Source organism: Canis aureus, chromosome 11 (assembly GCF_053574225.1).
Source record: "Canis aureus isolate CA01 chromosome 11, VMU_Caureus_v.1.0, whole genome shotgun sequence".
Classification (NCBI taxonomy): domain Eukaryota; kingdom Metazoa; phylum Chordata; class Mammalia; order Carnivora; family Canidae; genus Canis; species Canis aureus.
In genome coordinates this window covers 5,630,813-5,654,585 of record NC_135621.1, presented here as the reverse complement: position 1 = coordinate 5,654,585, position 23,773 = coordinate 5,630,813, and the positions used below count along the sequence as shown (strand labels likewise).

The window sequence follows — 23,773 nt, the reverse complement described above, 5'->3', positions numbered from 1 at the left end:
GTGGTGGCAATAAGTGGCATGGACACCTGCAAGATAAGGCACTGACAATTCCTGGTAGATCTTGAATTAATGATTGCGGATCTTTGTCCTGGAAATTCATTCTAGAGTCTCACAAAGGGTTGTGTCATAATTGACCTCTGTGTAGGCACTGAAGAATCTTTTCATAAATGTGAAAGCTGGCGGGCCACCTACTACGACAAAAGTAGGTCCTCAATAATTAACAATAATTTTAAAGAAATCTCTTTCTAGACCTACTTTTAACTCTTCCACAGACAAATGGATAGCACCAACTAGGGTATCAAAGTCAGGTACATTGTCAGCAGGCTTCATTGTGCTGTTTGAAAGCTGTGTTTAGCTTTTCTTGAACTGTCATTTTGTCTTCAGATGCTTACTTTTAACAGGCCACGTTTAAGTGACAACTTGGTCTAGGTAAAAAAAATATAAATAAAATAAAAATAAAAAACAATGAAACTAATCTGTTTACAGGGTAGGGTAGGGATCTATCCACTTGTTGCATGATTATTTTAAAAGCCACAAAAGCACAGACCTAGTGAAACCTATCTTTACAAGTTTCAACTATACTAGAATTTTGTTGTTAAAATTGAACTTCTAAAAAAATAAAATAAAATAAAATTGAACTTCTTATGGAGAAAGGTGAGTCATAAAAGCTTGGGTTTCCACAAGTAAAGAATTAAGGCTATAACATTAAAATCAAATGAGAGGAATGAAAAACTTGAATGAATAATGATAGGGGAATTAGAAAGTAGCATTTAATAAAGAGAGAAATAAAAGAGAGACAGAAAGAGTGAGAACACCATTTTTTCTGGGCAAATTACTTTACTTTTTTTAATTTAATTTTATTTTTTTATAGAACACTTACATGAAGTAGAAATCATAAGGAAATGATGAAAAAAGATAAAGAAATACCCACTTGACCAGCCTAGTAATCAACATGATGACACGATAGATTCCCTTACCTCCTATGGATCTATGAAATTGTGTAGACTTTAACAGTAAGCTTGATATTAAGAAGAAATGACTTTAAGAGGGAATGTGAATAATTATGAATTTAATTATCCAAACCATGCACAGACATAATTAATGAGAACGTTCTGGGTATCCAGTGACAGTATATATGGGGCATGACTTTCACCCAATTTAATGGTACCGCTAATAATCTGAAGTGGAAACATATTTTTGCAAATTTTAATCTATAAAAATGAATTTTAAGATGAAAGTTTAGACAAATTGGAAAAACAATCTCAGACAGGTATCTACATAAGGCACCTATCTATTGGATACTTCCTTAGAATTTCTAGGTTTCTCTTTTCCTATATAATAAAGAAAAATATACCACAGTATATAGAAGTATGTGTCCTTTCAGGGGGAAGCATGGTTTAATATTATACCCTAGGTTTCACAGTGTGATATTCATTATTTAGAACATTCTCTGATGCCAGGTTTTTAGTCATAAACTGAAACATGAGTTTTGTCTGTAATCTGACAACATACTCAGCTTTTCAAGGGCAAACTCATATTTTAAAGTCCCTTCCCCCACAATCTTTTTTTTACCTTTGGTTCTGTTTTTTTCACCTTCTACCCCTGTACACTGAAATGGCCATAAGTTGGAATTTGTCATCAACCAATAGGCACCACTCTCCCCTTGTTCAAATGCAAACATCCCCTTCAACAACTTGGGCCTTTCATTTCACTTGCTCTATGATTTCTTTCTTTTTTTTTTCATTTTTTCTATAATTTCTAATAATCTAGCTTCCCCACCATCAGAGATGTCACACACAACTCCTTCAGTCCTCAAAGCACCAATTCTCCCTCACCCTAAACCCACCTCCCTACAGTCAGGCTGGTGGTGAGACCAGAGAAGTCCTCACCAGGGACTAACTCATCTTACTAGGACTATAACCCCACTCTACCTAAGTGTACACACTTATCCCTCCCAATACAACATTCGCACTTACCCCATATTTTCAATAATTTTGCTAATATAATTGGAACGTTCTTTATCAGTTAGCTAAGGTTCCTTCACCCGGGACAGTGTTTGGATTGACACTGACAAGTATTGCCTCAGCACCCTCCTTTTGAATAACATTCTTATTTAGCTAAATAAATGGATTTAGTATGATTACTCCCACAGCTGAGAGGGTTTTTTTTTTTTTTTAATATTTAAGGTGACTGCATATCTTCATTCTGATGCACTTATGCATTGGCCATAAAGCATATCAGTGGATGATCTTATTTCCAAGTATTGTATCACACAAAATTCCTAACCTTTTTCCAGAGATATAAGTAAAGATTATTGAGTGGTGAGGGTTTGGGGGACTTGAATTGAGGGTGGTAGGTCTTAGGACAGGTAGGTGAAGCAGAGCACAACCCGTACCATCACAGCCAGCAACTCTAATAGCCCAAAGATGGAGGATCCAGGACCAGTAGTCAGCTTTCCTGGTGCCTGGTTCTATATCCTATTAATTTTCAATGCTATTTACTAACTTGCTCAGTATTAAGAGAGTCATTAAAATCTAGTGGATCAGAAATTGGCTAACAACATTTAGACCTTTTAATTTGATATCCAAGGTCAGTGAGAACAGTGACAAGGTTGTACTAAACAAGCAATCTGCCTGTCATAGTCCCTGAAATCTGTATCTCCCCCCCTTCCTTTTTTCCCACGCTACCTTTTAATTCCTTTTTCTTTCTTAAAATGAAGTGTCTACTTAAAAGCCAGATACTTAAATATCTACCAGTCTATATCTAAAAACTTTGCATATTTTGTTTTCAAAACAGTTTAAAATATTGATGAAAAATAAAAAAAACACACTGGCTAACTGAAAATTACCATTCTTCATAGTCCAAAGACCTTTCTCAAAAGAGTTTCAAGTCACTTTAATTTTCAATATGAATGTCACTGCTATTCAGGGCTTTCTGGTCATCCATAGGTCTGATGTAACTCGAATTAGCCACAAGTACTCACTCCTCACTATAAAGGAGAGAACTTTAAACACAGTCAGGGGGGAAATGAGTTTGAGGTTAAAAAATGCTTCTGAGCTCTACCCACTAATTGTTTTGATCCCTTCCTCATATTCCCAACTTGATTACGATGGTTCAGTTCACAGTTCACACTGCTTCTGTGGTCTCCTGAGACCACATGAACTGCAATGTGGTAATCTGAATCATCTCTCTAAATAGAAAGATGTTACGTTTTGAATGGTGCCAAGTAAACTGTCAACACTCAAAAAATAAATTACAATAATAAGAACATGTAGGAGGCAGTTCAGGAAGAAACAAGTGAAATGTCTAAAAGGCTTAGGGACTGATTTATGAGGGATGATTAAGAGAACAGAAAATAAGCAGCTTGGTCAAATAATACGGACGAGGGCGATGCTCATGTTTTTTGAAAGGCTTAAACATGTTGAAAAATAAAAGCATTTATTATTCACCAAGCAGGATAATAATAATAATCACTATATAGCTTATGTTTGTTTAGTATAATTTTCAAAATACGTCTCATGTATCTCAGAGTGTAATTAAGCAGTACATAAATTTTAAATCCTAAAACATTTTTTTGTAGTGAGAATAATTTGAAGACAGTTATTTCTAGTGGAAGAATGTTATGTACTATTTTTAATAGAAGGATAGAGAATGACCTAACAAGGAGAAAGAATCCTGAAAAACGACTTCTGGAAGTCAGACACCAATGCCCTCATCCTACCACTGCTACTTGCTATATAGCTTTTGCGAAAATCAAAACTTTCTGGGTCTGTTTTTCATCTGCAAAGTAAAGCAGCAGTAAGATGAAGGAAACTTTCACTTTGTAAAGGTCTACGAAAGCATATAATTATGAAGCAAAGTGTGAACTGTTTCTTTAAATAATATTAAATTATATGGAGTTGGAAGTGGATTCTAGCTGTTTAATGATAAACTATACCAACAACATATGCTAAGAACCCACTAAAAGCATTCTATTTAGTTATGAATATGAGCAAATGATTAATTCCTGTATCTCTGATTTGATGTGTTTGAGTTTTTGAGGGAAAGGGCTTATACAACAATATTTGTGAAGCTGTATTATTATTCTTTGGCACTGGAATATCAATAGCTATTTTTTTTTTTTTTGGAATTGATTACATAGTGGGAAGTAAACTACACTTTGTGTAATTTGCCTAATTGGTATTTTCATAAGCTGGAAGTTTTCTATTACCACTTTCATTTCACAGGTAAAAGACTCAGATGAGACTTGCCATATGTATCTCAATTTTTAAAAAATAAATTATCCCTAAATACAAAGGCACCTCCATTCTTTATACTTTTAATGAAAATATTATGACATCATTAACTAATTAACAATGCTCTGAGTAAACAGAATCACATCTATGTCTTAAATTCCAGCCCTATTCTCTTTTATAACTTGGCAAACACCTCAGATATAAATATCCAACTGGTTCCAGCAAGTCTACCAGAAGTTCTATCTTATAAAACACAACATGTGTTTACTTGGGAAATAATATATCAGATTAGCAAGTTCAATTATGATTCTTTTTTATTGTCTATAATTGATATAAAAACCCGGAGACTCACCTCAAGAAAGACTTGAGATGTGGTTTGCAAGGGATATTGTTAATATTAATATTATTTTTATTTAATAATTTTATTTTTCTTTCCTTATAGATAGACACACCTGAAAACTGATATTGAACTACAACAGTAAGCTATGCTTTCAGGAGAGATACCTGATATGTTCCTTGGCTTGTGTGAAAGGTGAAACAGCACCTTGCTTTACCAAATTAACAGTACTTTTTATTCCACTGTCACCTAATCCTCTGCACTAGAATAAGAGACGGGCACAAAAGTCGTAGTCCACCGAGGATCCATGAGATGCTGCCCTGAAGTCTTTCAGTCTTTCAGGCTCTTCTGTTTTCAAGTTTCCTTAGAGTGTGTATGACTACTTACGGAGCTGATGCGGTATCTCTGATATTAAAATCATATATGCACACACATATATCTCACGCATAATAACATTATGTATACATACTTTTTAAATCTCTACAATTGAATTTTTCATTGTCAAAAACAAATGAACAGAAGGAAAAAAAAAGGCACAAACTAAAAAGCAGACTCCTAACTATGGAGAAAAAACTGAAGGTCACCAGAAGTCAGGGGGATAGGGGGTGGATAAAACGTGTGATGAGGATTAGGAGTACACTTATCACGATGAGCACTGGGGAATGTATAGAATTGTTGAATCATTATATTGTACATCGGAGACTAATAAAACACTGTATGCTAAATATTTTGGAATTAAAATTTTAAATTTCATTAAAAAATGAGACGATTGAAAAAGATTCTGCATAGCAGACAGAACTTGACCATAATCTTTGAAAGTATAATAAAACATAAGTTTATCTAAAAAAAATTCATTATCTTTATAAACTGCATGTCTGCTTAGGAATAAAAAAGAATTTGTAAAATATTCACCTACTGTAAGCAAGAAAATATTTATTCGCATAGAAAGAAAAGCAGTGGAAATAAAAAAGCAATGGAAAAAGGGGAACAAGAGTAGAAAACAAATAATTATTTTTTAGAATTTTGTAACAGAAAGTAGTTGAAGGATTTCCAAATTTATGACAGTATTTTCTGCATATGGACACTGTGACCTCATAATAGCATACAAAGTCATATTATGCAATGCCTTGCAGTCAAATATCCCACATTTCCACATTTTATGTTATAGGAAGGAACTAACTTCAAAGATGTAGTCCTTATACTAAAATGTTGACTTTTCCTAAATAGTTTAAATCCTCTCTGTCCTCCAGGAAGCCTTATGTTTCCCATTTCTACCAACTATTCTTTTGACCATTAAGGCTATTTTTAAATTTATTTTTTCCCATAGCAGTTCATATCTTTGTCTTTAAAATTATCACATAGATTTAAAATTTTTCACTTCTTTTTCTTCCCAACTGGACAAAACTTGTAGGGGCTATATCTTTTTTGTCTTTGGACATCAATATCTACCATAGGAGGAGCTTAACGCATGTTTATCAAATTAAAGAAAAAGAATCTCAGTGAAGGAATTTAGGTTTTGAAAAAGTGACTCTTGAAAAATCAAGCCATTATTGAATAGCATATCCAGGAACAAGACCCAATTTTTCATGGCTTATTTTATGATTGCTACAATAGTTTTGATAATGATCTATTTGTTCCTTCCTCTTATACATCAAGCACTTATTATTTATGTGCCAAGGCTTATCTACCCATTGAAGATCTACAAGTCCATGGTCTCATAGGATTTATATTCCGGCGTGGGGTTGAAAATTTACCTTCTGAACCTGCAGTGCCCTATATGGTATATATGGTAGCCATTAGCCAACTGAGACTTTTAAAATTTAAATTAAACAAAAATAAGTAAAAATTTAGTTCCTTTCTCAAAGTAACTTGAAGGGTTCAATAACCACACATGAAAGTGGATAACATTTACTGGACAATCAGATTTACAGACATTTCTACCATCACAGAAAGTTCTATAGGGCAGAAGCATTATGGTAAAAACTAAATAATGGATAATGATAAAAATACAACAGATGGGAAAAATAATGCAAGGAAAGAGGATAGAACTGGGTGGATATGATGCTGAAATTTTAGACAAGCTAGCTCTACAAGACCTCTCTTGGATGTGAATTTTGAGTAGAGACCTGAAAGAAGTGGAGGCATGAGTGTAGTCATTTATAAATTCAAGGGAATATCATCCATTAAAGGGAAGAATAAGCACAAGCCCCTGAGATGAAAGCATGACTGGGATATTTAGAAATAGTAGGTGGGCGATATAGTGACACCAGAGCGAGCAAGAATAGGGTCAGGGAAGTAATGGGGGACAGCTGACATTCTGAGAAGCCTCAGATATGTTTGTAAAGAGGAAAGAAAAGATCAGACTTAGGTTACAAGAGGATTTCACTGGCAGCTATATACAGAAACAGGGACACCAACTAACAGGCTACAGTAGTAATCTAGACTACAAATAATAGTGTCTTGAACCAAGTAATGGCAGCAGACATAATGAAGAGTGATCAAATTTTGTATTTATTTAGAATACAAATTAGAACCATCTTTTGGTTCTTTAGGCAGAACCAAAAGATGCGCTACTCAGAATTCTGAGAATGAGAGAGAGAGAGAGAGAAAAACGGAGAGTAATCAAGAAACATTCCTGTTTGTGGTCTGATCAATAGCTTTGAGGGAGAATTTCAGGAGATCAATTTGAGACAGGTTAAGTTAGAGATATCTATTAAGCATTTGAGTGGAAATGCTGAAAGAATATTTATATGCAGGTCTAGAGTTCAGGGGATTAGGCCTGGAGATCCGGTCCTAAATTTGAAAGGCATCAACTTACAATCGCTACAGTCATACAGAAGTACAAGTCATCTATGGAGCAAATACATACAGAAATCCAAGAGCCTATCATGTCAATGCTGAAAGTTTATGGAAAAAAAAAAACCACTGGAAACAAACACAGAGAAGGCTTGGTTAATAGCATCAGAAGAAAAAATGAGTGTGGTCTTTTACAAGTAAAATTAAGAAAGTGTTTGATGGTAGAGAAAGTGAGCAGCTACCATGCCAAACGCTGCTGAGAGGTCAATATTATGGGAACCAAGAAATTACTAAACATCCCACAGCAGTCATGGGAGATCTTGAAAGCAGCAATTTCAGATGAGTGGTGGGAGAAATATCTAATCGGAATGGGGCAAAGAGACTGAAAAGAGAGAAATCAGAGATACTAAATATAGCAATGCTTTCAAGAAGTTTTGCCTAAAGGGAAGGAAATAAGTAAGATTGTGGCTGGTGGGGAATATGGGTCCAGAGAATGTTTTTTATTTATCTTGTTTTGTTTTTTTCCAATTTGGAAGATAAAATATCATGTTTATATGCTACAGGAATGATCCTGTTTAAGAGGAACTATGGCTAATGAAGGAGCGAGAAGCAAATTTCATCTGTAGGACTATCTTGCAGCAGATGAGAGGCAAAAGATGAAGTGCGTGAGTAAAAAGGGTGGCTTCAGCTGGGACGTAGACAGTACAGGAGAGAAACGGAAGCAGATAGGTCCAGATGTAAACAGGTGAGATAAAGAAGGAAAATTATGAGGTCTGCTGGTAAGCATTCTTAGAACACTAAAACAGGGGAAAAAAATTTAAGAGAAATATGAGCTTTAAAACCAGACAGTCCAAGGTATGAGTTCCATTTCTAATATCTCCTTGAAAGATCCACATGCTATCTTATTCTTAGTAAATTCACAATTCAACAACCTCAATAAGGATGGGTTACGAATATATATTAAATAACTTTATTTCCATTTATATGTAGATTTATCATTTCTGAATTTATCTAAACTTTGATTCTGTTAAAAATTTGGTCTAATTCATTTTTTATTGGGATCATAAATTCTATTGGATCAACATTCCTTCATATAATAAAAATTATCTTTTTCAGTCTTCTCTTGGTCCCTACATTTCCTTCTCTCTTACTACAATTCCAATATTGTAGAATTTAGTTAACACATCTATTCACATAATCCATACCCTTCAGAACTTCATATTGTTTTATTATATCTCTTCTTAGACTTGGTATTTCCACCGTGTAAAGATAAAATCTGATTTGTCTGTCTTGATAGAAGAGGATTCTCCATTTCAAAAACAAATATAAACTCACAAATACATGTTTCTGATCATTTTTGTTTCTCTGTTTCAAATTTTCTCTCTGGTTGCATTATGTTATTTGTATGGTGCTCATTGTGTGCATACGCTGTGTTAAAATCTGTTCAAACACAATACACAGCCATTCACAGCAAAAGGTGACAAAGCACAATGGCTTCGTTGTTATGATGGAATCTGCAACTCATGTATTCTCACATCAGATAGCTTTTCTCAGGCTATTGCGTTAAAATAGACAAAAAGGGAGGGGAAAGAGACTTAGAACATAAACCTGGTCTAAGATCATCTAATTTAGACAATGTCTAGAAAAAAAGATAGGCAAATGTGGTCAAAGTAATAGAAAAAAGGATCTTTTTTCCCCCCTGAGTTTTGTAATTTTTTGTAGGTTGACATCTAAGGCAAAGGTGGCATTATCACATGAGACTTTCTTTCCTCCTTAATCCATTTTTCCTGGTTTCCACATCAGAGATGCTGTCCAGATCTTTGGATAATTTTGAATTTTCAAAATTGCTCAAATAAGTTCAATGCTAGAATATTACCTTAACACACACACAGGTTTAGATGGGAAGATATCATAGTTGTTCTTCCTTATTGTGTATAATTAGGTGAGATGAAACTAATCAATAGAGAGTTTGGAAATATATTCATGAAAAGCAGCATGGATTTTTTATTTATAAGGAACTGAAGCTGAGAAGTAAGTAACTTGCCAGAGCTACTCAGCTAGTAAGTGGCAACACTGGAATCTGAACACAGCCAAATTCAAGTCCATGCCCTAAACCACTATTCCACTATGTTATACTACCTCTTAGGGGGGGAAAAAAAGGTATAAAAATATTTCTTTTGCTTAAGAATTTACTAAAGAAAAAATCAATTATTCATCTCTAAAAGTTTTTGGTATGTTTTAGAACATCAAAGCGTCTAGATTCTTCATTTAATCAATGATTATGCACTGCAAAAGAATAAATGAAACAGACTACCAGTAGGAAAAGGAACACCTGTTCAAAAAAAACATGACCAGGAGTATCTGAGTGACTCAGTCCATTGAACATCCATCCAACTCTTGGTTTCAGCTCAGATCATGATCTCAGGGCCCTGAGACTGAGCCCTGCATGGGGCTCCACACTGGGTGTGGAGTCTGCTTAAGTTTCTCTTTGCACCATGCTCTCCCTCTCGCCCCCATGCTCTCTCTTTCTCTTAAAGAAAAAAACATGAACAGTTACAGATGGAAGCTCATGAATAATTATGATTGCAGGCAAAACTAAAACCCAAATGTTTAGCTAACTTACTTGAGGCCTATTATATCATTTGATGATGAAGAAATATTTATGACCTAGGTAAAGTAACAAAAATGTATTGTGTGAAACCAAACAGAAATTCAGATTCTTTGTGAGACATGTTTTTCTGCTGCTACTACTGACCTCAAGGGAGAATGAATGAGTGCTGAACATAGAGAAAACAAAGTATTAACAGAAAACAGAAAACATAAAATAAACAGAAATACTTTCTGTTTTCTATTTTGATTTTTCACAAGTAGAGAGGGGAAAAAAATATCTATGTCTAATAATTACTCAACATTAACTGACATTTCATTCATTAAATCTAAGAGAACAGAATTAGTCAAAAAAGACAAAATAAGAGGTCACAAATATGAATTTAAAATATGAAGTGAATAAAACTGTCATTCTTTTTTCTCCCACAGACTTATTTTGGAATGTCAATAGAATGACGCAGGCTGTTGTGTCAGGGATGTCGTTTCACAAGCACTTAAAAATTGCCTCCAGCTTCTAGTTCAGTTGTGTTTGAACTAATATGGGAGCCAGCTTTAAGGAGCAGAGGTTATGCTGCCCTTGGAAAGTTTTATCCAGCTTCTAAAACACATCATGCTTGATTTCGGGAATACCTCCAAGTAATATTTTTGCACAACATAAAGGTGCTTAATATTATTTCTTGTGTGAAGAAGTGTTCACAAGAAAGGATGATCATTAATTTTATTGGAGTCAATTCCTCAAACTTATTTTTCTTTATCTGAAAAGGAAAAATTAATTCTGCATAGATATTTTACATATATTTTAAACTAACTGTGAAACACTTCTCTTACCCAAGAAGCATCTGGAAGGGTAATGACAGCTTCTATAGGTTCAAGAGCACTCTAAGTGAGGTTATTAAAATTCAACCCTTTGCATATTTCTGATAGAGGAAAAAAAGTTTGTCCCAGACAACAAGGGCATAGAATACAGAGACACTTTGAAAAATTTCTCAATCTCTAGATTAATGCCTACTCTTTGGAGGATGATAGAAATCTGTACCATTGAGACAGACCTCTGTTTCAATGTTTCTGTAGCTCAGTTCTTGCCCAAAAGTCAAATAGCCAATTGTCTGTTCTTGCCACATGGATTTCACAATTATCATTTCCACAGTACAAACCATTTCATCTTCCCAGTAGTATCCTGAGAGTTTATACCAGCTGAGCTAAAATCTCCAGTATTTTTAAATTTACTCTCTGAATTTTTCTCCTAATTAATAGGATATTAATTAATGTTAAAAGGATACTTCAAATGCTTTGAGTACCTAGAGGATTCTTATTCTTTCTATATAGATGTCAAGTCATGGTTATGAACATTAGATCACCTGGTGGTAGTTTGGAAAATTTAAAAGAAATTCCAAATCACCAATATACATTTCCCCCTTTATTCCCCTTTGTTCATTATCTAGATTTCATTCATTTTCTTGTTTACAGATTATATTTTAGTTATACTCTGAAATGAATGGATAAATCTGAAATAAATCAGAGTTCTATTTTTCTGAGCTTATTCCTTTTCAGCTTTCCAAGAGTTCACACTCATTCCTGGGGTGCTGAGAAAATACATAGGTTGCTTCCATTTGGTCCCTTGAATAAATCTCTAATCCCATCACTGCATGAATTGGTGAAGCCAAAGAACAATGTGAACCAAGAAAATGCTATAATCCTCAAACATTCCCAAAGTTTGCAGAACGCATTCTAATCAGAATTATTCAAGGCTATGGAGCACCATCTTAGCAGCAGTCTTCAAAAATCTATCAAAGCTTCCATAGCAGTTTTCCAAAGCTTTAGATTTAAGCACCATCTATTGATTATAGTGATTCTAGGTGTAATTATTTTTGTTTTAATTGCTTGAGAAAGTTGTATTCTGTTAGGAGAGCTTTGGTAAGATCCAGGGTTATAATCAATGTGTATGTATATAAATGCTAATATAAATAAAACAACTGTAAGGAAAACATTGGGTAATTCCAAATCATTTTATACAGCATGGGAAATAGCAATTCTATTAGAAAAAGTCTACAGGTAGGGTGGACCCTCCTTATCTCCAGATTCCGTATTGAGGTGAACTTGCCTACTCACTAAAATTTAGTGCTTTCACAGTCATTCACAGAAATGTACAAAGTGGGGAAAAACTGGAACCTCCTGCCATGCAAGTTCCCAAGGTCAAGCAAGGTGACACTGCCTTATTTCCATTCTCATACTGTAAACAAGTGTTCTTTTCCCTATTTAGTGCCACGTTTTCCACATTTTTGTACTTTTTTATTGATGATTTTACTATTTAAAAATGGTCTTATAGTCTCGTGGTTTAGTTATAGGCTAGTACTGTGCTGTGCCTTATGGAGAAAATATATATGTTATATATAAGCTTCATTCAGGCAGTGTCACCGTTGTTGGTGTGAGTTCAGTGTTAATGGGTCAACTATTAAATAAGATGTTTCTGAGCAGAAACACACACAAAACAAGGTTATATATTGATCAGTTGATGAAAATATGACTAGGGGCTCATAGGAACCTAACCTTGTATTTTCCCTAGGAGCAAGGGTTCAATATTTACTGGTTGAATTGCCATCTGCAGCAATTTCATAAAACATAACTAATGTGAGTAAAGAAAATCCACTGCATTTTAATACATTCAGAATTATGATCCTAAAATAGAACAAAAACAGGGTGAGTGCCCAGAGTTGTGATATTGGTATCATAGACGGCCATCATCTGATTCTCTCCTTTTGCATCTGCATGGACACAAAATAAGTCACCCAGGAAAATTTCAGTAGATTTTAGGCCATCAACTACACTTCTCTCCATCTTTTCATCATATATCTCAATCACCTTCACTGTCTTTGGACTCCTAGAGCTCTGTATAACCTTTCCCCCTTTAAGGCTTTCACTTATATTATTAGCTCTGCTTCCAGTACTTCCCCTTCCTTTCATTAAGGCTGCATCCTCATTCTTCAAGTTCAGCTCAAAAACATTTCCTTATCATGCACTTATGAGATCTATATAGTTTTCTACATAGTTTAATGGCAACTACTGTGCTTCCCTACTCATATATTTGAAAGCTGAATTAAATAAATAAAATTCATTACCCTGTAAGTACAGCCTGTGTCTGATGGCTCGGTGTGACGCTCCTGTGCCAAGCCAGTACTTTGTACATTGTTCATGTGCATTGTTCATGCTCAGTGTAAATAAATAAAGTTCATGGTCAGAATAAATAAATGGATGAAATTATATGATTTTCTCCCCAGTTATGACACTGGATTACCCACATACCCCCACCTCTGATGATCACAAACAAATACTTGCGCACTAATTGTGCTGAGCCAGAGTTTGTCACAGCCAGCGGCCTCATGGTAAGGTTAGATCTATGAACCCCATATGTGCATATCGTCTTCTAACTAGCTGAGCAAATATTTACACAAGAACAGCCATCTAGATTAATCATTTAAAGATCTCTCTGGGGATCTCTGGGTGGCGCAGCGGTTTGGCGCCTCCCTTTGGCCCAGGGCGCGATCCTGGAGACCCGGGATCGAATCCCACATCGGGCTCCCGGTGCATGGAGCCTGCTTCTCCCTCTGCCTATGTCTCTGCCTCTCTCTCTTTCTCTCTCTGTGACTATCATAAATAAATAAAAATTAAAAAAAAAAGATCTCTCTAGAATAGTGCAATTACTCTGCCAAAGTTACTACTGACATAAGAAGAAGGAAAGAGGAAGGAAGGAAGGAAGGAAGAAAGGAAAGAAAGATGGATGGATGAGGGAGGAGAAAGAAGTAATCAAAGAGTATTTCAAATCATCTGCCTTAATCCATCAAACTTAAGTCACAGCATGTGAAAAATTGAAATTTAATTACTGTTTTTATAAGGTCCTTTTAAAATAGTTAATTGGAAAAAACCTGTTGCATATTCTCAATCCTAATATAAATGCTGTTTGAGAGGGCATAGAACAGTTCCTTGTATTGAAATAAATATTCACAGAAATAGTCTTCAAATTAATCAATGCAGTTGAAGAAAGTATGTCATGCTAGAACTCACTAGAAACTTTTAGGATCTTAACCTCACATATATCTATCACATACCCATACTTCCTTATTTTTTAGATTTTGTTTATTTATTCATGAGAGACACAGAGAGAGGCAGGGTCCTATGCAGAGGGAGGAGAAGCAGGCTCCATGCAGAAGCCCGACGTGGGACTCGATCTTTGAACTCTAGGATCACATCCTGAGCCAAAGGCAGGTGCTCAACCGCTGAGCCACCCAGGAGTCTCATAGCCATACTTCCTAAAGAACACATTCAGTAAGGACTACAGTAACTCACAGAACATTAAGGGGGAAAAAAAAAAGTCTGAAGCTGCCTATACTAGTCAGCTTGTGCCATCACAACAACAACAACAACAAAAATATGTCTCAGAGTTCTGGAGGCTGAAATCCAAGGCCAAGGTGCTGGCCAATGTGATTTCTGATGAGACTGGCCCCCTTCTTGCTGTGTATTCCTATTGCCTTTGCTTTGGGTGTATGAAAATGCAGAGAAAAAAAAAAAAAAAAAAAAGAAAATGCAGAGAGCTACCTCCCTTCCTCTTCTTATAAAGCCACCAATCCTACTGGAATAGGACCTCACCCCATGACCTCATTCAACCTTAATTTCTCCTAAAAGCCCTATATTCAAATACAGCATTTGAATTTGAGATTTTGTGGGGAGACACTATTCAGTCCACAGCACTGTCCAAGTCACATTGTGAAACTGATTGCTCGAGTAGGTACATCACTGCTGTAGACCACTTGGCCACTTGGTCTACAGCCTATACTACTAATCCCAGTGACTTCCAACAGCGACACGACTTTTGTGCTGCTTCTGGATCATGGATCCAGGTCTGGATCAACCACCTCACCTGAATGTATTCCTTGAGGCATCTGTTCCTTCACATCAGTAGTTTCTGAATCACTTAGCCTTACTATAGTAGGTTGATGCAGGGTGGGTGCCCTGGATGCAAGGAACTCTGAGAAAGTGACTTTCTCGCTTTTTACTGGGGGTGGGGGGGGGCAGGAAATCATGAAGTTGGGAATCCCCTTAACACAGGAAGGATTTCAAAGGTACATGATAGCCCAAAAGAATGACAAATGTCCACTCCACTACCTGAATAGTAGGAGGCATAGCAAAATGCCACAGCAAATATGAGTAAACACCATGGAATTATTTTTTAGAACTGATTATTGACCTGTTTATTTTTTACCTTACCCTCGGTTTAAAAATCTTACTAGTATAGGTTGTTCTAATCAAACTATCTTCCTTGTACTTAACCTGTGGTTTCATTATATAACACTATAATGGCTAATATCAAGACTACTAACAACAAAAGACAAAACGACCATGAATGGAACATAAAAAAATCCCTAAGCATGAATCTCGGTGCTTTACATACATCGTAATCATTTGTTCACAACAATGACTCTGAGCAGTAAGATATCATATATACATACACATATTTTTTTCTATGATTTTACAGAAGGAGAAACTAAAGATCCAAGGTCAAACGGGTGGCCCAAACCACAAAGTCACAAAGTTCACATTTTATATATTTTGGAGCTCATGATTTTCATGACAATGCTCCTCTGCCTCTCACTGGACTATTAAACCATTAATAAACCCCCGTGAGATCCCAGGATTTTCCATATCTAAGCTCCACTCAAGGGGCCAACTCTTGTAAGGTGCAAACGAGTGCTCTAGATAACTACTAAGTATTACATTCCGTTAGGCGATCGAGTTTCTAAATACAGAATATGCATTTTGACATATTACCTAACCAGTTACTGGGCTATAAAGAAATTATCCAAATGGAGAGCTACTCATGGTTTTATTCTTAAGAAATCATTAGTCTAAAAAAAAAAAAAGAAATCATTAGTCTACCTTAAAAAGAGTATAGTCATGAGCACTGATTGTTTATCTCTTCAAAAACCTTCCGTCTTCTGGGAACAATGTTGTCCTTCTATTAGGGAACCACTCCTTTCCTATCCCAAATATATAGTTCCAGCCAGGCTGCCAATGTTCGCCCCTCATTCATCCATTGCCTGCAGGAACTGATGCCCAGTAGGCCAGATCCTAGCAATCTTCCCTAGCATTTGTCGGATTCTAACTTAGGGAAGAGTCTTGTGTCAAATTTGGGATGGAGATGCTGGTAATCATCCTTCCCTCTGTCAGTGCCTCATTGTAAGAAGCAGAGGAGAGAGGAGACAGAGCAATGTGACAGAAATCACCAGAGCCGGTTGACCTGGAAGGCCCTGGTACCTACGCATCGCTTCTCATTTGTACATGGGAGCATTTTCCTTTAGACCTTAGGGGGTTGAATCAGGTTTCTGTCATTTGCAACCAAAATACATCTGCATAAAATATGTCATAATACAACAACATATTTTAGAGGAAATTAAGTCCAAAATCAGGAAAGATATTCTTACCAGGACATAAATGAATACGTAAGTTCTTTTTATACATCGGTAAGCAAAACATTCACTGTCTAAAGAACACATAACGAAAAGGACTTAAAGTTTCTTATATGTTTCTTCTGCCGAAAATAAAATTTAGCAATAATACAATATTATTTGAATCATCAGCTTTCTGTAGGGACAGTATCTCCTGAATGGTTAGGACTGAACATACTCAAGATTTGCCCTTGATCCAGGCCTCTTTCCATTCCTTGTCTCAGAAGGGACATAGAGAGCTCCATAGGCATGATTTGATCCCGATTTCTTTCTTTCTTTCTTTCTTTCTTTCTTTCTTTCTTTCTTTCTTTCTTTCTTTCTTTCTTTCTTTCTTTTCTTTCTTTCTTTTCTTTCTTTCAAGATTTTATGTTTTAGAGAGAGAGAGAGAGAGGCAGAGACACAGGCAGATGGAGAGGCAGGCTCCATGCAGGGAGCCCGACGTGGGTCTTGATCCAGGGTCTCCAGGATCAGGCCCTGGGCTGAAAGTGGTGCTAAACTGCTGGGCCACCCCGGCTGCCCTTGATCCTGATTTCTATGCCTTAACGTGCAAGTGTCTGTCTCTCACTTTTATCCCCCGGAACACTGGCAGTGTTGAGTGCCACGTTCAGATCCTCTTTTCATCTGAGACCCTAGAAGGCTTCCTCTACTCCGCCAGAGCTCTGAAGTAGCACATGTATAAACCTTCTCACGACACGAGTAAATGACTGAAGACATCCCACAGTCTGTTCTAGTCCACACTTACATTTACATAATTTATATTGTAATTACACAACAATCTAAGCCTTCATGTCTGTATCAATCAGTATAATCTAGGTTTTTCTGTACCACAAACTACAGAAACTTAATAAAGATTTGTTCTTTAATTCTTCAAACTATGCAGTGGGCCAAGGATCATCCCCTTGTAGCCATGTCATATGTAACAAGACGCTTGCCAGGAAAGGAAAAAGGAAGATGCACACCTGCTGGGACTATTTTGTTCAGGTGTCCAGGGATACTGTCTATCCTTCTATTCTCTTTTCATTGGTCAGAACTAATCACTTGATCTGAATCTGAGTGTAGGAAAGTTGGAAAATATATAAGAGCACGTGAATACACAGTGAGCAAAATGATTTCTGCCACACTATACCCTATTTCCTAGGAAAACTTTAGCAATATCTGCATTCATGGATTTTAAAAAAAATCTATCATAGCATAGGTATAAAAGGTGCCCGGCCTGCTTGCTTGCATAGGACTATCCAAGTGTACTTTTGGGGCTTTATAAAGCTAAGGTGAAAGCCCTAGGTAGATCTCAATCACAGGAATGGAACGAACTTCTTTTATTATTATTTTTTTGGCTGCTGCTAAGAGACAGCACTATATGAATTATTGTAATAGGCTCCTTCATTCTGCAAAATATTTAGAGCACAAAGCAAAATAATATAGTGAGCTTAGACTTAAAAAAAGAATAGAAAAATACACATTATATATTATGCCCACCAACGTCTCGTGCCTGAAACCTTTTGCTTCTTGGCCTCCAGTAACAAAGGCTGAGTGGTCTGATGCTTGGCCCCCTGTGTAAAGTATTCCTTCATAAAACCATCACCCTTCCCTTAATACAACTGGCAGTCCCCGCTCACATAAAACAGAAGAGTATGTTACCATGGAGACAAAGCCAACTCTCCCCTCCAGAATGGCTGTTTCTTCCAAGTCATAGCAGATATTACCAGAAAAATAACATGAGGTCCTCACAGAGATTGGCAGCCCCAAATCTGTATTCAGTAATTGTGTAGCTAAGAATGTTCACATTATTTTTTGATAGAGTAACAAAGACAAACATTGTACTGAAAGATAATCCTGAATAATCACTGTTTATAAATAAATCCCTATATCCATCTAAACAACCTGGAAAGTTTAATTTGTGATATGTTTTCTACCTCTACTTAGTGTTTTATTAATGGAGTGACCACTGTGCTTGACCTATTTGCTGAAATTCGGTAGAACTCCAGGAGACCATATGGATGACCAGATGGGTTGCTGTAATTTAATGTCATTATTCTGTGGATGAAGTAAGGGATAAACATAATTTGCATTCTTTTCCATCCTTCCTGCATACCTTTATTAGTTTCATTTTTAATTCAGACATCAAAAGGGAAGATAATACCTTGCTACCGAGGCTCAGATGCCAACTAATTACTACAAGAGACTCCAGTCCTGACATCACAGGCCAGGCCTCAGAACACACTCCACCTTACCCAGTGACCCCACCACAGTGATTAATAGGTTGCGTGCTAAGCCCTAATGAGTGTGTCAGATCTTAGATGTTCTCTAGGCTAACGTAATTAGCATTATGTTGAACAGAGTATTTCAGTTACTTGGTAGAGAGCCTCATTAAACTTCACACTAAACTATATGGCTTTTCACCTTGTGGTCTATGAATTTATTTTATAATCATCAACCTAAAAGGTCTGTATAAATAGAGATCTTTCAAATATTAAAGGATAATTTAAATATTTTTAAATCAATTATTGATCTTCTTCTACAACAGTGAATCCGTATGTTGGACATGAAGTGTTTTTCAGGCATGCTTGTTGAAATGCAAGTTTCTGGACTACACCAACAGAAATTCTGCTAAAAAGGGATTTGGGAGAAGACCCAAAACTCTGCATTTTTAATAAGAGACACAATTTAGAAGCAGAAAGTCTATGGACCTTACTTGAAAACATACTACCACTTTGGTAACAGGACCAATATCTGTGTCTTGGATTAAATGAGACTATCAGATTTTTTTTGTTCTAAATAGTTATTATGTTTCTGAAAAAAATTATCTGCCTCCACATAAGGGGGACTGTTTTTCATATTGAGATTATAGTTTTAAATGTACCAGTGATTTCTTGTTAAAAGATTGAAAACAATTATCAAGGTAAGACACAGATATTATTTGCAATAAACCATGTAAGGTGTAATGAGTTATCCCTTAGCCAGTGGAAATGGCAAGTAATAACATTCTTACCCTACAGGCCATGCACCTGGGATTACTTTTCCACTTTCAAGGGAAAGACCACAGTGCAGCAGAATTTCTGCAATTACTGATTTTTCTCCATGGGCAGTAATGATAAAATGTCTTAGTTCTGATGACTAAGGATGCTAAGTAATATTTCAACTACTTGGTAGATCTCATCTAGATATTATCATCATCGATTACTGCATACTAAGTATTTTTCATGTATTTAGCATTTGTTTTCTTGAAACAACCAGAAAATCCCCATCGACTGTTAATAAAAACAGATTTTTTTCATCTATTATCCTAAACATTTTAAGGTATTTTCCCTCCTGGAACTGATAACTACTTACTTAACGAAGCTACCTTTTTTGTTTTGTTTTGTTTTTTAAGTAGGTTCCATCCTAGCATGGAGCCCAACACAGGCCTTGAACTCACGAACTTGATATCAAGACCTAATCAAGAGTTGGACGTCTAACCAACTGAACCACACAGGCAACCCAAACTATTGTTTTTTTTAATGAGCTTCAAAAGAGTTCTCTCTTGTGCTTTTTATTTATTTATTGAGAGAGCACGCACACACACACGAACAGAGGGAAGAAGCAGAGGGAAAAAGATAAGCAGACTCTGAACTGAGTGCAGAGCCCAATGCAGGGCTCCATTTTATGACCCTGGGATCATGACCTCAGCTGAAATCAAGAGTCAGACACTTAAATGAGGACCAAGGTGCCCCTCATTTGTGTGTTTTTTTTTTTTTAACATGCATACTGGGGGCACCTGGATGGCTCAGATGGTTAGGCATCTCCCTTCGGCTCAGGGTGTGACCTCGGGTCCTGGGATCAAGTCCCACATCGGGCTCCCTGCAGGGAGCCTCCTTCTCCCTCTGCCTGTATCTCTGCCTCTCTGTGAAATCCCACATGATCTTCCATGCTGTTTGTGTTCATGCTCTGTGTAGCCAAGCAGAGCAGATTTTGGAAACACCACAAAGTTTCAGGTGGCGGCTTAGGAACGAGATGAAACATTGCTTGAGCAATAAGTAAACTTGTATTCCTTTGAGGTACTGGGGCTTTGAGGTTATTTGCTTAAAACTAATAAAGTCAAGACTTGCCTTAACAAAAAGTTATACAAATTTCTGTCTTGCTTATGAGTTTGTCAACTACCTATTCAATAAAAAACTATGACTGTATAGTTCAAATTCAGTAGACTTTTATGAATTCACTAGAGTAATCTGTTTCAATTGTATTTAAGAATGGGGGAAAACTATGTATCTTAACATTAGCATATTTTGGAGCTCAGGACACTATTAAAAAACATATAATCCCTGCAATAAAGGAACAAAACTAGGTACTTAGTGTCTATTGTTTCTATAGTCATCAGAAATAATACAGTTAGAATCCTTAAAGCAACTGTCCAAGGAGATATTCAGTGTTTTAGAAGCAGAATTTTTCACTGATACACTAAAATAGCATTTTAAAGATAACTTTTGGTAGTGAAACAAAAATGCAGCAATTTAACCTAACTAAAAAGGTAAGGGAGACATACTGGATTTTTAAAATTTTATTTATTTATTCATGAGAGAGAGAGAGGCAGAGACACAGACAGAGGGAGAAGCAGACTTCCCATGGGGAGCCCGATGTGGGACTCAATCCCGGGACCCCGGGATCACGCCCTGAGCAGAAGGCAGGTGCTCAACCACTGAGCCACCCAGGCATCCCGAGACATACTGGATTAATGTAAAATCACTGACACATACAAAGTGGAAAACACATACCAATATGCACTCACATGAGTATGCACACACAGAGGATCATTAGAGGATCAAATTTTCACCTTGGTAGTACAATAAAGAGACAATATCCTATAGAAAAATTATTATGTCATTGACAAATGACCTTGGTAGGGGTAGCGCCTGAATCACGTCAGTAGAAGGCCTGGCCTAGATCTGGCTCTATCACTTTCTAGAGGTAAAGAGGAAGATATGAGAAAGGCAGAAGAGCTCAGAGACTCAATGTTTGGAGTCTCAATTTCTATCTGCCGCTAATGAGACGTTGGTCTTGGAAAACTATTTTATGTCTCTATTTCCTGTTATAGAATGGAGAAAGAATAATACTTATCTCACACATTGCTAAGAGGATTAAATCATGTGACACATAGAGATAGCATTTAGAGAGGCCTTAGCTGAAAGTAAATACTAACGAATATTGGATATCATTGCTAATGGTATATCCATGTCACTACGAGTCATATCACCCTCAACTATAAGGTAAGAAATTGTGCCAGGTGATTTGTAGGATTTCTTTCAGTGCTTATATTCTGAGTCTACATCTGTCTCCTAAAGTCAAATATCCAGTTGAAAAATAAAAATTCTAAAACCAAAATATTTTAGATAATGACTTAAAAAATGTAGAGACCAACGGGTCTGCTGTTGAGATGGATTTAAGGAAAATAAGTGACATAATAATGCACTATAATTCCATTTCTTTAAACATTCAGAAGTGATATGGTTCTTTGATTTGTTAAGCCACATGAATCTTACCCTCATTTGAACATCGAATGTAACAAGATAATTGTCAGGTGACTATTTACATTTTAAAATGTCATATTTAGGGGTGCCTGGGTGGCTCAGTCAGTTAAGTGTCCAACTCCTGACTTTGGCTCAGGTCATGATCTCAGTTGTGGGATGGAGCCCCATGTCAGGCTCTGCCTCAGCGAAGAGTCGGATGGACATTCTCTCTCCCTTTCCATCTTCCTCTACCTCTTGCCTCCCCCTAACTCTCAAAATAAGTGAATGTTTTTTGAAAATGTCATATTTAATGAGTACTACAGAGATAAGGATTTATTTTCATCACAAGAACTTGAATGGATCTAAAATGTACATCAATTTTTGCAGCTGAAGGTGAAAGTACTTCATAGGCTTACAGATTCAGCAACTGGAGTTTCTTTCTCATTAAGAAGAAAGCATTTCTACCAACCGTAACAATGGTAGGAAATGATGCTAACACTATGGTATAGACTTTATGCCAGATTAAAGCGAATCATGCCTCCCTTGGAAATTCCATAATTTAGGTAAAGTAAACGTCAAACATTAAGGTAACCATAAGTTAAATAAATGTTATTTTGTTCAGAGAAATCCTCATTCATTCATTCATTTAGTAATACTAAAAAATGAAGTGAATAGCTCAAGATGCTGCTGAGTCAATAAAATTATTAAAAATTCATTTGGAATTATATTTTTGGTTGGTTTTAAGTGACTATAATACAAAAACATTCCTGCATTGTATCTTTTCTTACCGTTTCTTTAATAAATGGGATGAGAGGGCAAAAAAACAAAATAAAACAAAACAAAACAAAAACAGAGCTTTAACATACGGAGACATTACATGTAAAACACTGGCATGGAAGGATTGTTTTCCTTTTTTTTTTTTTTTTTTTTTTAATTTTTGATAGTCACAGAGAGAGAGAGAGAGAGGCAGAGACACAGGCAGAGGGAGAAGCAGGCTCCATGCACCGGGAGCCCGATGCGGGATTCGATCCTGGGTCTCCAGGATCGCGCCCTGGGCCAAAGGCAGGCGCCAAACCGCTGCGCCACCCAGGGATCCCCTGGAAGGATTGTTTTCTTAATCTATAATTCCATTTATTCCCAGAAACCTTACCTCCTGCATACATAACAGCCAGCATAATGGATGATATCCAGGCTATTTCACTATAGGAAGTGTTGAATATTTGCTGAATTTCTTTGAAGAACACTGTGACAGCTTTGGGGAATGCGTATGAAAATCCAATGGAGATAAAAGATGCTGCAACTACCACCCAGCCCCAGCCTCCATCAGGAGGTGGATGTAGTGGGGCACCTACTGGTGGTGGCATTTCTGCTCCTCTCTTTGAAATTCAAGTAACCTATTAAAGAAAAATGAAATAACAGTTTAAACTATATTTCCATTTTCAGATATTACTCTTGATAGTCAGTCACCAAAATAGCATTTTCTGGTTATAAGTATATAATTTCTCATGAATATTTTTAATACTCTTATATTCGAAAATTAACAAAAAAAGTGGATTGAGATATGTAACTTTGTTATGGGCTAAACATTGAGAGCATTTAATTTGTTATGGAAATAAAAACTACTCAAAAATTACTCAAAGAATTCAAATCCGTACTAAAGTACCAACCTAAAAATAAAAGCTATCTCAATCTGAATTCTAAGCATAATAAAAATGGAGCTGTCATTACTTAAAAACAGAATACTTTCTTAATTCAAAAATATTTAAGATTTTCTTTACAAAGGTTAAAAAGGACCATGTATTAAATCCGGTTGATTTTAAA

At 36.2% G+C, this 23,773-nt stretch overlaps 1 protein-coding gene and 1 long non-coding RNA gene across 14 annotated transcripts in view; one reads left to right on the top strand and one right to left on the bottom strand.

The window, feature by feature from the left end:
* SLC16A7 (solute carrier family 16 member 7) overlaps positions 1 to 23,773 on the bottom strand; it is a 170,354-nt gene that overhangs the window by 50,725 nt on the left and 95,856 nt on the right. For all 13 annotated transcript variants that reach the window (XM_077913625.1, XM_077913618.1, XM_077913616.1 and 10 more), the window contains one exon: positions 23,103 to 23,346. In XM_077913625.1, coding sequence (XP_077769751.1) covers positions 23,103 to 23,316 — 214 coding nt within the window. In that variant the 5' untranslated portion in view covers positions 23,317 to 23,346. The remainder of the gene's footprint in view (positions 1 to 23,102; positions 23,347 to 23,773) is intronic.
* LOC144323302 (uncharacterized) lies at positions 112 to 5,119 on the top strand. The gene is made up of 2 exons (XR_013388715.1): positions 112 to 202; positions 4,678 to 5,119. It is a non-coding gene; the product is annotated as an uncharacterized LOC144323302 (long non-coding RNA).